The following is a 13,807-nucleotide window of genomic DNA, read 5'->3' on the forward strand; positions in this document are numbered from 1 at the left end:
AGTACAGTAAATTAATAAAATTTTCAACCTGATGTAGAAAAAGCCAATATCTAGAACTTTCTAGTAGCAATTAAATTTTTCTGCTTACTTGTTTACCTTCTGGGTTTTTTTGGTTAGGCAGTTACTCTCTACAACTCCTCCCTAATGATTGTCCTTAAATGCTTAACTGGAATCCAATATCCACTCTTAGGAAAATAAAAATTTGTTTTCAGTCATTTCTGCAATTTCTGGCTATAGATAGAGCCAATAACAAGTTCAGGTTACACTGTGCCATCTCTTGAAAACCTGTTTTTTGTTGCATGAATTTACAATTGTGTAGCATTTTTCTCAAAGATGGGTTAAGCAAGGCTATCTCCACTTTTTTTTTGTTTGGTTGACTTTTTCCTTTTATTAATTTCAGTGTTAAAGATATGTACAGGTTGTCCAGGATAAAAGCAGCTTAATAAGCAGTGGCACTTCTGTTTTCTTTGAGAAACTGGGGGGTATAGACAACTGCTTCTGACCTCAGAGCTACAGAAGCTCAATCTGGATAAAATCAAGATGTTGTCGAAGCAATCAAAAAATTATGCTTTTGAGACTTTTTGATTTACTGTGCCTTTTAGTCATTCAAGTTAACAGTCCAAGTAAATCACAAACTTCTGCCAAACTCAGGGAGCTGCAACTCCTTGTTTTGTTTAGTTTCTCTGCTTTGTGAGCTAGAAATATGAAGTTGTCTGGTCACTTACAGTTTTGTGAAATCCATTCTGAATTACTCTAAGTAATTGCTGAGTACACAATGCCTACATAAATGATGTAAAATTCAGATTCATCTTCTGGAGACAGTAGTGCTTTCCATGTAGTTTCCAGATGAGAAGAAGTTATTTTACAGTTTATAAATTAAACTACTGTAGTGCCTTCATGCTTAACCATGATATGTCAGAACTTCAGCATCCTTTAACCAATATACTGAAATAGTCTTGTTAAGGTTGCAGAAATGATGAAGGAATCAATCAAGACTTAGACCTTGCTATGCCATATTGTATTAACATGCTCTTTACTTTGAAGAATGTACAGACTAAATGAAGAAAAACAGATGTGGGCTTAGGGTTATGAAGCACAGCAGAAGACAGGAAAAACAGCAAGCACAAGTGTCACTGACATTATGGCATTATCTTGTTGTGAACATATTTGTGAAAGTTCAGTGTAAATTAAAAAGAATAGGCTTAAAGAATGAACTTTAAATTAAAGAGTGAGGGGGTCGTAGGCTGTGAGAGGAGTGAGTGCTGCTGGGGGTGAAGTAAGCAGAGAAAAGCAAATGTGGAAGAAGTGGGGAAGGCTGGAGGGAACACTTGGTGCAAAGTGGAGATGGTCTGGTCAACTCTGAACAGTTTCAATGTGCAAAGAGTGGTTTGTTTGCTCTTTAAATCTGTCTGCGCTGTCTGGCATCTGTCCTGCTCCTCCCCCAGCAGTGTGCTGGGGAGTGCTAGGGTATCATTGGAGATCCTGTTTCCCAAGGACATGAGGGAGTACCCAGCCAAATTCTGCACCCCATGGCCTCTGCCAGACCTCGTTTTCCCCTCCTTGCCAAGCACAGAAGTCCCCGATTTAGCTCCTTCTGCAACTCCTCCAACCATCTGGAGTTCATGCCTCCTTCAGAGCAGCAGAACTGAAGCACAAAATCTAAGAATGGGGTATATTTACATTAGTTCAGACTACTGTTGTCTTCTTTTTTTAGATTTTAATTGGTATTTGTATATCCATGTATCTTCAAGAAAATAATGTTAATAAAGTTAAATGTTTAATATAGTCTTTTATGCTATTCTGAAATAGCTACAAAGAAACTTGATAGAAGTCTTAAAATACTTTGGTTTTAAAAGCATTCATACAGGAAAAAATCTAAATTTTGAAATGCATAACTTGTGGAGGAGGGAACAGGGTGGTGTTTAAATAATGCTGTATCCTTTCCCTTTTAGGAAGAACCAAAGCACAGTGCATCTTTAATGTTAATAATTATTCATTAAAAACCTTAACTTGCTGAAGGACTGCCTCTTTCTCTCAGATGTGTTAGAATTAATATTAGCACTCCTCTACCCTTGTTTCTGAATTATTTTAATGATGGCAGCCGCTCCGTCAACTTGTCTGTCAAGATGTGGGTGGCAAGCTATTATTTCACTTCATAAATCATAATTTACAGGGGTTTTTATATCCATCTTGGGGATAAACACTTTATGCTTTGTGTTTTCAGCAGCAATATAAAATGTAATTGATACTTGAAGCAATATGTTAGAAATATGGACAGAGAAAGCCAGGAGAGAAAAATCACAAATGTTTAGTTTTTCTGTGGGTTGGTCTGCATACTGAGCATTTTTTCCATCTGATTTCATATTCTTAGCACTTCAACAGAGGATGATGATGAATTGCATTTACATGATTGCTGCCTGTAGGTTACTATAAGGATGTTTAGTTACAGACAGTCAACAGACTCAACAGGGTTATTTTGTACCATTTCTCATGCTGCTAAATAAACTTATCACTTTGTACTATTGTCTTCCAGATTCATGAAAAACTGCATTATTATGAAAAACAGAACCCGATGCCCATACTCCATGGTGCAGCAGCCTTGGCAGATGATGTAAGTGTCCCCTGCTGAGATCACTGGTACCAAGTCTACTGAAAAGCCGTCTGCAAGCAGAACTCTTCATAGTGCAAACATATGAATGTAATCCTCTGAGCTGAAATCATAAGAAGCTGCAAAGGTTTCCAAAGCTTCTGTCATCACTGGGCTTGTTACTGATATTACTTTGATTTTTATTCACTTGCATGTTATAAAAACATTGCATCTAGGTAGCCTCTTGTTCTACTTTAGTAACTAAGCAATAAAAATTACAGGTTGGAACTCTACTGGGAGGGGAAAACCTGTCAACTATTAGTGTTTTGAGAAAGTCAGAGACAAGAGGAATGCTTTGGAAAAACAAAGACAAATGAGATAGCAGCACTGCTGACAGAACACGAGAAATGACAAATAATATTATAGAAATGAAGCATATGAAATGCCTAGAATGGAGGTTTGTCGAAAAAAATCAAAACTATTTAAGAAAAAGTACAGTAGTGATTTATTGATATTGGAGCCTTCCAAATTACCTTCATAACCAAAAAATAAATTGTAAAAGTGGTCAGCATTGATGGAGTAGTTAATTTCCTGTTACTATAATTTTTATTTTCAAGGAAAAAAATCCAACCTGCCATTTCTTGCTATTTGGTTAATTCTAGGATTCAGATGAATTGTGAACACACCTGTATAAACTATGACTGAACCTTGAGGTAGGCCAGAATAGAGACATGTTTAATAAACTGTGGTTTAGGTGAAATCCAGAAATCTTTGTTGCAATTGATGATGTCAGGTTGCTTTTTGGAAAAGGCAATATGTATTAGGATCCATTTCCAATACAGCATGTTTCAAGCTTCACATACTTTATAGATGTTTAAAAATCTTAACTATCTATTTATATAATTAATAGATTTTTGTTTTTAAATTTTACATATGATTAAAAGTTGTGAATTGAGATTGGTAGCATTTTAACAAAAAACTAAATTAGACTTTTTTGAGACTATTGAAAAAAGGATACACGGTAATTTAATCATGTTTCAGTAGGAGGAGAGCTATATCCTGTAACACACCAACTATAATAATACATTGGCCTTGACATCAGGCATATATTAGTAATATTTTTTTAACCTTCACATAGCTTTGAATAGTGTTGATAGTAATTTTGAAAATTAGAAAGCTGGTTGAAATTCTCTTCATTAAGTTCTTGCTGACATATTAATAATCCTTGCTAATATTTGTGTTACGGATCTCTGGGCTAAAATTCTTAATAAAAATAATTTCTTATTTTTGGATGCAAAACTTAGTTTTTGATACTTTTAGAAATGCTGAGCAATCTCATTCTTTGTTCAGACCCCTTTAAAATGTATGGTTTTGGAAATCTCCAAATTAAAGTACTCTGTCACTCCTCAGTTGAGACAGGTTGGGGCTTTTAATCCTATGAATGTATTATTATGTACATATGGTGGTATTTTTAAGTGTACATGTTGGGACATGATTGTGTCTAGACACCTACCTACTCCAAATGTACAGCTTCTTTTTAATAGATGCTCTTGCTGCTTCTTCATTAATTATTTGTAGGTGAACTGTGGCTTTTATGGGCACTGTCTTGTAGGGTAGGGATGTCCTTTGGTGGCTGCAGTCAGGCTAGCACATTGCAGGATTTTCTGTGTTTTGGTAGCTATCAGCAAATCTTGAGGAAGCAAAATTACATGCAGTGGGCTTTGTAACTCCCAAACTCATGAAGCGTCAGGTTTAAAGTGCTATTCATTTTTTGGCATGTTTGTCTGACTGGTTGTCAACTTCAGGGATTGGAGAACATGTTTGTGTTATTAAACACACATTCAGTTCAATAGGCTTCAAATTACAGTTTTCTCTTCCTACTGATAGTAACTGTTCTATAGTTAAAGAAGGTGATATTTTTATTAGCAAGTAGATATTTCCTGCTTTATTTTAAACCCAAATCTGAGGTGCTGCTGTCATAAATGCAACTGTTCAAGGAGTGTGTTTTTATTCTTGTGGTATTTTTTAAAGCAGTTTTAGAAGAAACGATTGTGGCAAGGTTTTTCTAAACATTGTCATATTCCCAGCTGCCATACCTTCTCTCTCCTCTCCCCCAGGGACTTTTAGGCTGAATTTATCACACATTCTGTTTGCCTCTTACTTTGGAGCAGCAGTGTCTGACTTAGGGCTCAATGATTTCATGCAAATGATCTAAACATCTGTCTTGGTTCCAGCCAGGGCAATGTTAATTTTTTGCACTAGCTGGGAGAGGGCATGGTTAGGACATGGAGGTTATTCCATCCCACCTCATGTCAGTTCAGAGTTCGTGAAAGGCATCTCTTCCAGGAAGAAAGGGTTTGTTCCAGTCAAGAAAAGGGGCTGGAGAAAGCCATCTGGTATTGTCTATTATCAGGGAGTTTTTCCATATGAATAATTTATTTTCTTACACCTTTTGTTATTAATATGTTGCTATTACTTTTTTTGTGATAGTATATACATACAGTATAGTACATTGTCTTATCTCATTGTTATTTCCATTAAATTGTTCTTACCTCATCCTGTGATCTTACATTTGTGCATCCATTTGGAGAGGGAAAGAAAAGTAGTGCATGGTTTTAGTGGGAGTACTAAATTGGAGAATATCATTCCTAAACCACAACAATATCACTGGCAGGATAGCTGTATACAGCAAATAAGGCCTCAAGGTTGGTAGAAAGATTGTTCTGGCAAAAGAAGTTTCAGAACTTTCTCCAGAAGCTTTAAAGACCAGTCCTTGGTGCTCCCCACCTTACCAGCCTCACTCTACATCTGGCCCTCTCCCTTGCTTTTCTACCCCTCTCTTTAGTGGCAGCTTTTCATAAAGAGCTTGTTGAAATGTTTTGGTTCCCTCAAGAGATCACAGAGGAAGTTTTCAGACAGATTTTCCTGCAGTCTTTAGCACAGCAGGAGGAGATTGCTCTCTGTCAGTGTGTCCCAAGTATGCCAGGTACTGCTGCTGGTAGGTGTTTCAAATCTCAGCACTTTAACAACAACAACAATAGCAAATAAAAATCCAGCCTTGACCAGCTGAGGTGGTATCTGTTTGCTAATCTGAAAACACAATTTACTCTTTCAATCTTTGTTTTCCTCCTCTTCTATCACAAGGTATTAAATATGCCTAAAACCCTAATGAAAATATTTGGAAAACAGTATAAATCACATGAAGGAAAAGAAGTTTTAAATTATTTTATCTCTGAAAAAAATTTACTAAATTGTAAGATTAAAATGTCTGTTTAAGCAGTATTGAAGTATTTTTTCTCACTGTTCTAAACCTTATGTATATGCATTTGCATTTGTATCACCAAAGCCAATACCAGTTCTGCTGGAGTTAATACTTGTGCACAGTTAATCTGAGGGAGAAATGCTGAAATGGTCATTCTGCTGAGTGGTTGCTTGTTTCCATCAGTGAAACACAAATTACTAGATTGTATTTTCCAGTGATGAGCAGCATAATCTAAAGAATGAAAAGAGAACCAAGGGTAACCCATGTCATACAACTGCTGTCAATCCTATCACAGGAATTTTCAGCTTTGCAGGGCTTTTCCAACATGCAGACTCAACTGCAGTCAGATTACTTCAATATTTGGCTTTGTGTCTAAAAATATTTAATCCTGACCTTTCCTACAGAGATTGTTTTCTGATCTTTTGGTATTAAGACACAAACATTGTTAATATTAGCACCGAGAGATACTTGCTGGATGTTCTCAGCTATGATTTATGGTTAAAACTCTGTAGGATGATTAATTTTTGACACTCTGTTTAATTTGAAGGCTAAAAGAAAAAAAGGTATTCAAACCATGTCTGATGTCTACAATGGCTTCTTCAAATAGATTTATGTATTATATATAATTATGCAAAATATACATCCATCCATTTAGCTTGAAAATGTATACAAAGTGAAAGTACAAATTTAAAATTAGGTTAGACAAATAAAATTATATGCTGCAAATAGCCAATCTTCCTTTGAGACATTTTTATTATACTGATTTAATGCAAAGAAAACAAGTAATTATCTGAAATCACGTTTTGCATTATAAGCCATGTAGCTTCAGAATTTTAAACCAAAGTTCAGTGTTGGTAAATGCATTTTAGCTTTTCTTTCTTCTGGAAAAATAGTTTGAGTCTAAAATCTTGCAGTAAAATATGCCTCTTGGGTCCAAATTAGTTGAGAAGGGCATGATAAGAAAACCCAAGATGTGAGCCAAATAGCCATGGGATTAAAAGTTAGACTGCTGCTCTATTGTTCACCAAGCCACAATTTTGTAGTATAACCAAACATAAATTACTGATCTTGTTGTTAGGACATAGTTTGTGCATTTTACAGGCTTGAATTGCTGATGACCTGTTATAAATTATATTATGATTAACTTGCTTCACGTTTAACAAGCTCCTTCCAGTGTATGTGTAAACATAATAAAAGGTTCAGATTGCTTGCACTGTAGGGGCACTTTGCTTTCTTATCCCAGTCCTAAACAGCGCGGCTACTGTGGGTTTTTGGAAGCAGTGTGGATTTCACCACCTCATTCGAAACTGTTTTTTATAGACAGTGTCAAAGTTTGATCCAGTCATTTTTACAAGCAGTTCTTTGTCTGCATGCAAAGGACCATTCACTTAAATGAAGTGCTGGGATTTGCCCCCTTTGCTATAAATCAGAATGTGATCTGGCTGCACCCTTGCCAAAAATGATTACTTGTGTTAAACTGAGCCAAAAGGCCTGGCTTAAATCTGGTCCACTGAGGGCCAGAAACAGAAGCACAGTGATTGATGGTGTTTTCCTTCATGCTGGCTTCTGTTTAAACATGCTGGAAAGCAGTAACCTTGAACAAGATAGATTCTGGGATGTCACTGATGCACTGGGTAAAACAATGCTTTGCTAATGGTCTTTGTGTTGATTCAATCTCCCACCCAGCTGGCTGAGGAGCTACAGAGCAAACCACTGAGCAGTGAGATCAGAGAGCTGTTGAAACTCCTTGCAAAACCCAATCTCAAGGTGAGGATGAGTTGCACCTGCAAAGTGCATTCTGCATTGGTGTGTGCATCGGCTTCCTTGGGCTGTGTGTGAGTTTGTCTGCTTTAACAAGTACTGTTTAAGAATGTATGCAGTGTTAATCAGAAATACCTGTGATGAAGAAACACATTAAATGTTGTCTGTAAATTATTATGCTGTTACTTGTACTTATAAAAGGAATCACTTATTTGCAAAGGGTATTTTAAAATGTAGATTATTTCTTTTACTATCGTCTAATGCATGTGCTTCATAAGTTTGTTACAACTGTGCTTTTAGTAAAAGGTTGTCTGTCATATCATTGATTGAACTGCATCATGCATAAAGAGTGCAGCCTGGTACTCAGGACAAAATTCATGATGGATAATCTTTTTAAAAACATCTAATTTTGAAAACTTTCTGTAAAACTCCTGGGGTTCTCTGTGGTGTTTTCGAGGAACTCGATACCTTTTACCTGACAGTAGACTGTAGAACCACTGGATCACTGAGGTTGGGTGGAGGTTGTCTGGTTCAATGTGCTGCTCTAAGCAGGGTCAACATTGAGTTTACAGTAGGTTGCTGAGGGCTTTTCCCATCAAGTCTTGGAAATAAAGGTCTGGGAACAAACATTCTATAAATCTTCCATGTGGCCTCTTCCAATTCCTAATTACCCTTCTAGTGAAAACTGTTTCCTTCTATCCAGTCAGAACCTCCCCTATGTATCGTTGTTGATGTACAGGATTGTATTTTTTTCCATTGTTAAGAGAAAGAACACCTTAGTGCTTTAGATGCATATTGAAATGGTAATTAAATGTAGCAGTTGATAAGTTGAAATTAAAACTGCAGAGTGGAAAGGAACTCTTTTAAAGACAGTTGCTCTTTTATCTTAAGTGTAAATAGTGATCTCAAAACCTGAGAAACTATGGTATCTTCAAAGTGCTACAAAATTGTAAAGATCAGTTACACCTGTTTTAGATGATTTTTGCACTGATGCTTTTTCCACAGTTTGTAAAATGACAAGCTGTCTTTTCTTTGAAGAGGTAAGTAATGCCAATGGCATATTAGAAGAGGAATTGTTGGTGCATGAAATTACAGAGAGCCTAAGCTTCACTGTAGGTATTTTCTTAATGATTCTCCATGTGTGCTTCATACTTCTGAAGCTTTGGTGGGCTGAGCCTGAAGACAGCTCCTTTGCCACAACTGCATCTCTCCCTCTGCTTTTCTTGCTTTCTCTCACTTATTCCCTCACACGCTCACTCTCTCTGTCTGTTCCTTGGTAGCAGTGAAAGGCAATGTGATAATCTTGGTGGGATTTCAGGGAAACAAGTGCCTCCCTTCAGAGTGGTTAATGTGATTGAACAACTGCAGTAACTTAGCAAATGTCTTTCTTGGCTGCAGGGGGAGATCCCAGCTGCAGGGTACCAAGCCCTTTGCATGGCCAGACTGCCTAATCCTGCACAAGGCACGCCCTGCAGGGGCCTTGCAGGTGTTTGTGTTGCACCTTGCAGGTGTTTGTGTGATGTAGGGGTAAGAACTGATGGTATGCGAGGTATTTTGCTTGTCCATTGTCTTCTCCCCCTGCCATGTCATGGCAAATATGGCTCAGAGTGATGGTAAATTACTACTGCTTCCTCCTCCCTCACGTTGACCAGGTGACTGTGCTGCATTCAGTCAGAGGCTGTAGTGGAGATTCTTCTCTTGATCTCCCTTGCTCTCTCTTGGACAGAAAAGGAAAGGAAGGACATTTCTGGGGCTCAGTACTTCCAGTTTCTCCCCAGAGATGTCCTAGTCCCTAGTCCCTAGTTGTATCTGAGCCTATACCATATCTTGCATAAGCTTTTCTAGCCCTCTGCTATTAGTTTTATGGCTAGAGAGGGTTTCTTGGTTTTGTTCTAGATTCCTGGGACAAAATGATGGCTAGAACAGCTCTTTTTTACACACTTGAAATTACTTGGGATAATTGATCTATCTTTACCAATGATGTTCCATAGACTTTATGTAAAAACATATATGGCTTAATTTGGGATTGACTTAATGTGGCTGTACATTATTTTGGAGGGGAAACTTTCCTCTCCTGACCAGATTTATAACTGCAATGTTAGCTGGAGCCAGGAGACCTTCCACTTTCCTAAAGCTCTGCTCTAATGTTTATGGCATGGTGAAGGATGCTTAGGATTAGTTTACTGCCCTACATCACTGCCTCCACAAGTCTGATCCTGTAAGGGAACAGGTCTAGCGAGGTGTTCATAACTTTGCAGATTTGGTTAATTGGCCAAGAAAGGCTGGGAGAGGTTTCTAATCATGTCTGATTTGATAAATATTTCTATTATTTTGATTATGTATTACAAAATTCTTTTGTTGAATATATTTCTAAGTGTTTGCATCTGATGAGTAAAACTTCGACAAGTTTGTGGCACTTGTCATTTTCATCCACAGAGAAGTTTTCTAAAGAAGAAAGTAGTTTCTCTGAGGCAGTTATATTTATCAGACCTGAGATTTTCAAAATGTCCTAGAAGTAATTCCAAGGTTCTGTCAGGTGCATTTTCTTCTGGAAAGAAAAATAAATTGGGCATTTCTAGTCAGTTAAAAACTGCATGAAGTATCCAGTTACAGAGTGGGATTTTTTTCCCTCTCTCAAATGTGGCATCACTTACTGTAATTAAATGAACTAATAATGATTGTGGTTTATCTTTTCTGATTAAAACAGAACTCTGGAAGTAGAACAGAGCACGTAGCTCTGGGAAATCAAGTGGATTTGTTTAACTGTGTGTTAGACATTTCATTTGCGTTCTGGATTTAAAATATAATTGTGTAGCCCTGTGGACACAGGCCAGCCACACTTATTATTTTTCATTTCCAACACTGAATAAGGACTTAGGTTTGCATTCTTTAATCTTGCTTTACCTTGTTAAAGATATCAAGAAACAGAATAGTATTTCCATACCCTGGAACCTAAATCCAGTTGAATACTCTATGTTATTTTTAAGCAGACCAGAAATTAGCTCTTTGAAATAGAAGTATAGAATAACCTGAGTTGAAATGGACCCACAAGGATCATCAGAGTTCAGCTCCTGGCCCTGCACAAAGAATCACACCATGAGCCTGAGAGGATTGACCAAATACAACCGTCACTCTTTATGTTGTGACCACTTCCATGGGGAGTCTGTTCCAGTGCCCAACCACCCTCTGGTATACAATCTAAATATTCGCTGCCACACCTTCAGGCCATTCCCTCAGATCCTGTCAGTGGTCACCACAGAGATGCGATCAGTGTCTGTCCCTCCCCTTCCCCTCATGGGGAGCTGTTGACTTCACTGAGGTCTCCCCTCAGTCTCCTCCAGGCTGAAACGACATAGTAACCTCATCCGCTCCTCATGTGGCTTCACCTCCAGACCTTTCACCAGACAGAAACTGCACTTTCAGAAATCTAAAATACATTTGCAGAGAGCTGGGCAGGCAGACTCAAGGCTGATCTGTTGGTGTTTCAAATCACCAAATACTTCCTTACTTAGGTCCAGACACTATTCCGACTGGAGCTACACAGCACTGGCTGCAGGCTGGCCTGGCCATGAATATATATACCTAAGTATATATGCCTATAAGTTTTCTATCTTTAAGGTATACATTTCACTGCAACTTAATAAAAACGACCAAACAAAGTGCCTATGCATCTCACACACAAACACAACAATGTAAATTTCAATACATTTATAGTTCTGGTTATTTACCATCATTTTAACTTTGACATGTTTAAGTCTTAAGCTGTTCTTAAACATGAAGACTAGAATGTATAGTTGAGATACACATCAAGAAATGGTATTTCTGATTTAAGAGTGGACGCTCCTGTGAGTGCTTTTGTACAAAATATGGATAGCACAAAGAAATAAGTGTTCTCAGCTTTAGTGATTTATAATTTTCCAGAATTTACGGAACTTATGTGATAGCAAAAAAGAATGTCTTTAAAGTGGAGAGTTGTACAGAATTCTGAGAATAATGACAAAAAATTTTAAAATTATGATGTATCAGGTAGGCACCAGTGCAATTGAGAGAAGTGTCTTTATAAAAATTCGGGGGTTTTATGGATCTGGAAGTATTGCTGTTAAGAGCACTGAGCTTTTTTCTTTTTAATTCTCTATAGACAAAATATTTTTCATTGTCATGCAATTGTGTAAATTGGAACATTTAATTGGAAGACTGAGATTCAAGATGCTAACACAAGATACACCTAAAAAGGAATTTAATTTTGGCTATTTAATGAGCATGTCAAAGCAAGTTAGTGAAATGAATGGTCTTATCTGTTAGTAGGGATGGAAATAGGAAGAAGTGAAGTGGTCACTAGAGTAACTCTGTCAGTAACAGGGCAGAAGTCTGGTGAGGAACACTGTAAGAAAGGAGATGTACAAATGGCAGATGATCAAGTTAAGAATGAAAGACTTTAAAGCTTCCAAATTCTTTTCCACATTTAATTAAAAACTGTCTTGATTAACTAGGTTTCAGTCCCTTTTCTAACAAGATGGAAAAAGCTGTGTTCTTTTTGGGATGGTGCCATAACAGAAGAGCATAATTGTTATTTATTTTTAAAATTATTAGAAAAACTGAAACAAATAACTATAGGAATTAACATTTTAGGCACTTACTTTATTGCTGTGGCTGTAAACAAAAAAGAGTGTTAAAGAATGAACCGTCTCTTTGTCCATTGAACAATATTATCCCAATTACACTAACTTTGAGACAGGCTTGGGACATATTCAGATCTAAATAACATTTAATTTTGTCTTTAGAACAGCAATTATATTTGTGATCATTGCATATCAAAATAAGCAATTTACCATTGAAGTTAATCTCTAGTAGGGTAAAGTAAGTGTGTTTTTAATTATATAAAATATGTCCATTGTGATCATCGGTGTAATGGGCAGAAAAATAATTATTTCAAAAGTTAATGCCACTGTGCTAAAACTACTCTGAAGAATGTTTATGCCTTTATGACCTGGAGGAAACAAAGCTGCTCCAATGGTGGTTCTGCCTATTTCAGTGGAGTTTAAATTCTGTTTATGTGTGCTGGAAGGTTTGCCAGCTGCTAGTCTGAAACATAAACCAGGTACCTAAACAAGGGCACCCGGCAGGACTGTGAATGAGTTCAGTCTCTCATGGTACACAGGAATGTAAAGTATTTGGGTCACTTTAGGGCACTGTACCTGTAGCTGAGGGGAGCAAGAGGTGGACATGCAGTATTTTTCTCATCTTCTCCTTTATTACCATAGAATGAACAGAATTTTGGAAGTTAACTTTAAGATTACTTGCAGAGTGAAGGGAAAACTGTGCTTGTATGACTGGGAATGTTACTGTTCATGCAAAATATAGATTCTTTATTTTAAGTTGGGGGTGGGGGGTTTAATTGCTTTCAAATGGCAAAGATGCATACACCAGCAAATTGCAAGTAGGACTTAAGCTTGCTGTTTTATTTGCAATTCATTTGTGGTACACTTGACTTTCAGTTTCACAAAATAAGTTACATTTGTAAATATTTTAATCTAATTTCACCTTTTTGGCTTTCCTTCAGAACAGAACCATACATTAAACAAAACTAAAACTTCAGATAATGAAGCCCAGGACACTTTGTTCTTCATTTTCAAATCAAATTCCTGTATTTGATAAGGTTTCTTTTAAAAAAGAAATAGTGCTTCTTTGAACATGAAGCATACCTTTAACGTTGTCCTGTCCTGATTGGGTTCTCTTGCATTTACTGGGAAGTTTGTAAATTCTACCCTTGATTTCATAAACAACTGCTAATACCATCATCCTTGCCATCTGAGGCTTACTAGGCTTGCATAGTGGCCCTAATAGACTGTTCAGATCAAAGTGTGGCTTGTTCTGTTAAAAAAGCAAACATTTTAAGTCTTTATCAGCAGAGCCTTCTAAAGTTGCTTTACAGTCACTGGTGAGACTCAGCAATGTAAATTAATGTACAGGAGACTGTGGGCTTTTTTCTACAAGAACTTCAACATACAAAGCACAGAGAGAAATTATTGAGCTATAATAATATAAAACAAAGTCCATTTTTGCTTTGAAAAGTTCATGAAGCATGTAATTAAAAAAAATAAAGTTAATCTAAACTTTGTCTTCTTTCCAACATTTCCTTTGTAATTAGACCTGCTGAAGATTTTCCGTCAGGGCTTTTTCACTGAGCTATGTGTTTT

General features: G+C 37.0%; 1 protein-coding gene across 5 annotated transcripts in view; it reads left to right on the top strand.

Moving 5' to 3' along the window:
• MPP7 (membrane palmitoylated protein 7) overlaps positions 1 to 13,807 on the top strand; it is a 147,047-nt gene that overhangs the window by 79,296 nt on the left and 53,944 nt on the right. For all 5 annotated transcript variants that reach the window (XM_030971137.1, XM_030971140.1, XM_030971141.1 and 2 more), the window contains 2 exons: positions 2,534 to 2,611; positions 7,536 to 7,616. In XM_030971137.1, the coding sequence (XP_030826997.1) occupies positions 2,534 to 2,611; positions 7,536 to 7,616 (159 nt within the window). The remainder of the gene's footprint in view (positions 1 to 2,533; positions 2,612 to 7,535; positions 7,617 to 13,807) is intronic.

Source organism: Camarhynchus parvulus, chromosome 2 (assembly GCF_901933205.1).
Source record: "Camarhynchus parvulus chromosome 2, STF_HiC, whole genome shotgun sequence".
Taxonomy (NCBI): Eukaryota; Metazoa; Chordata; class Aves; order Passeriformes; family Thraupidae; genus Camarhynchus; species Camarhynchus parvulus.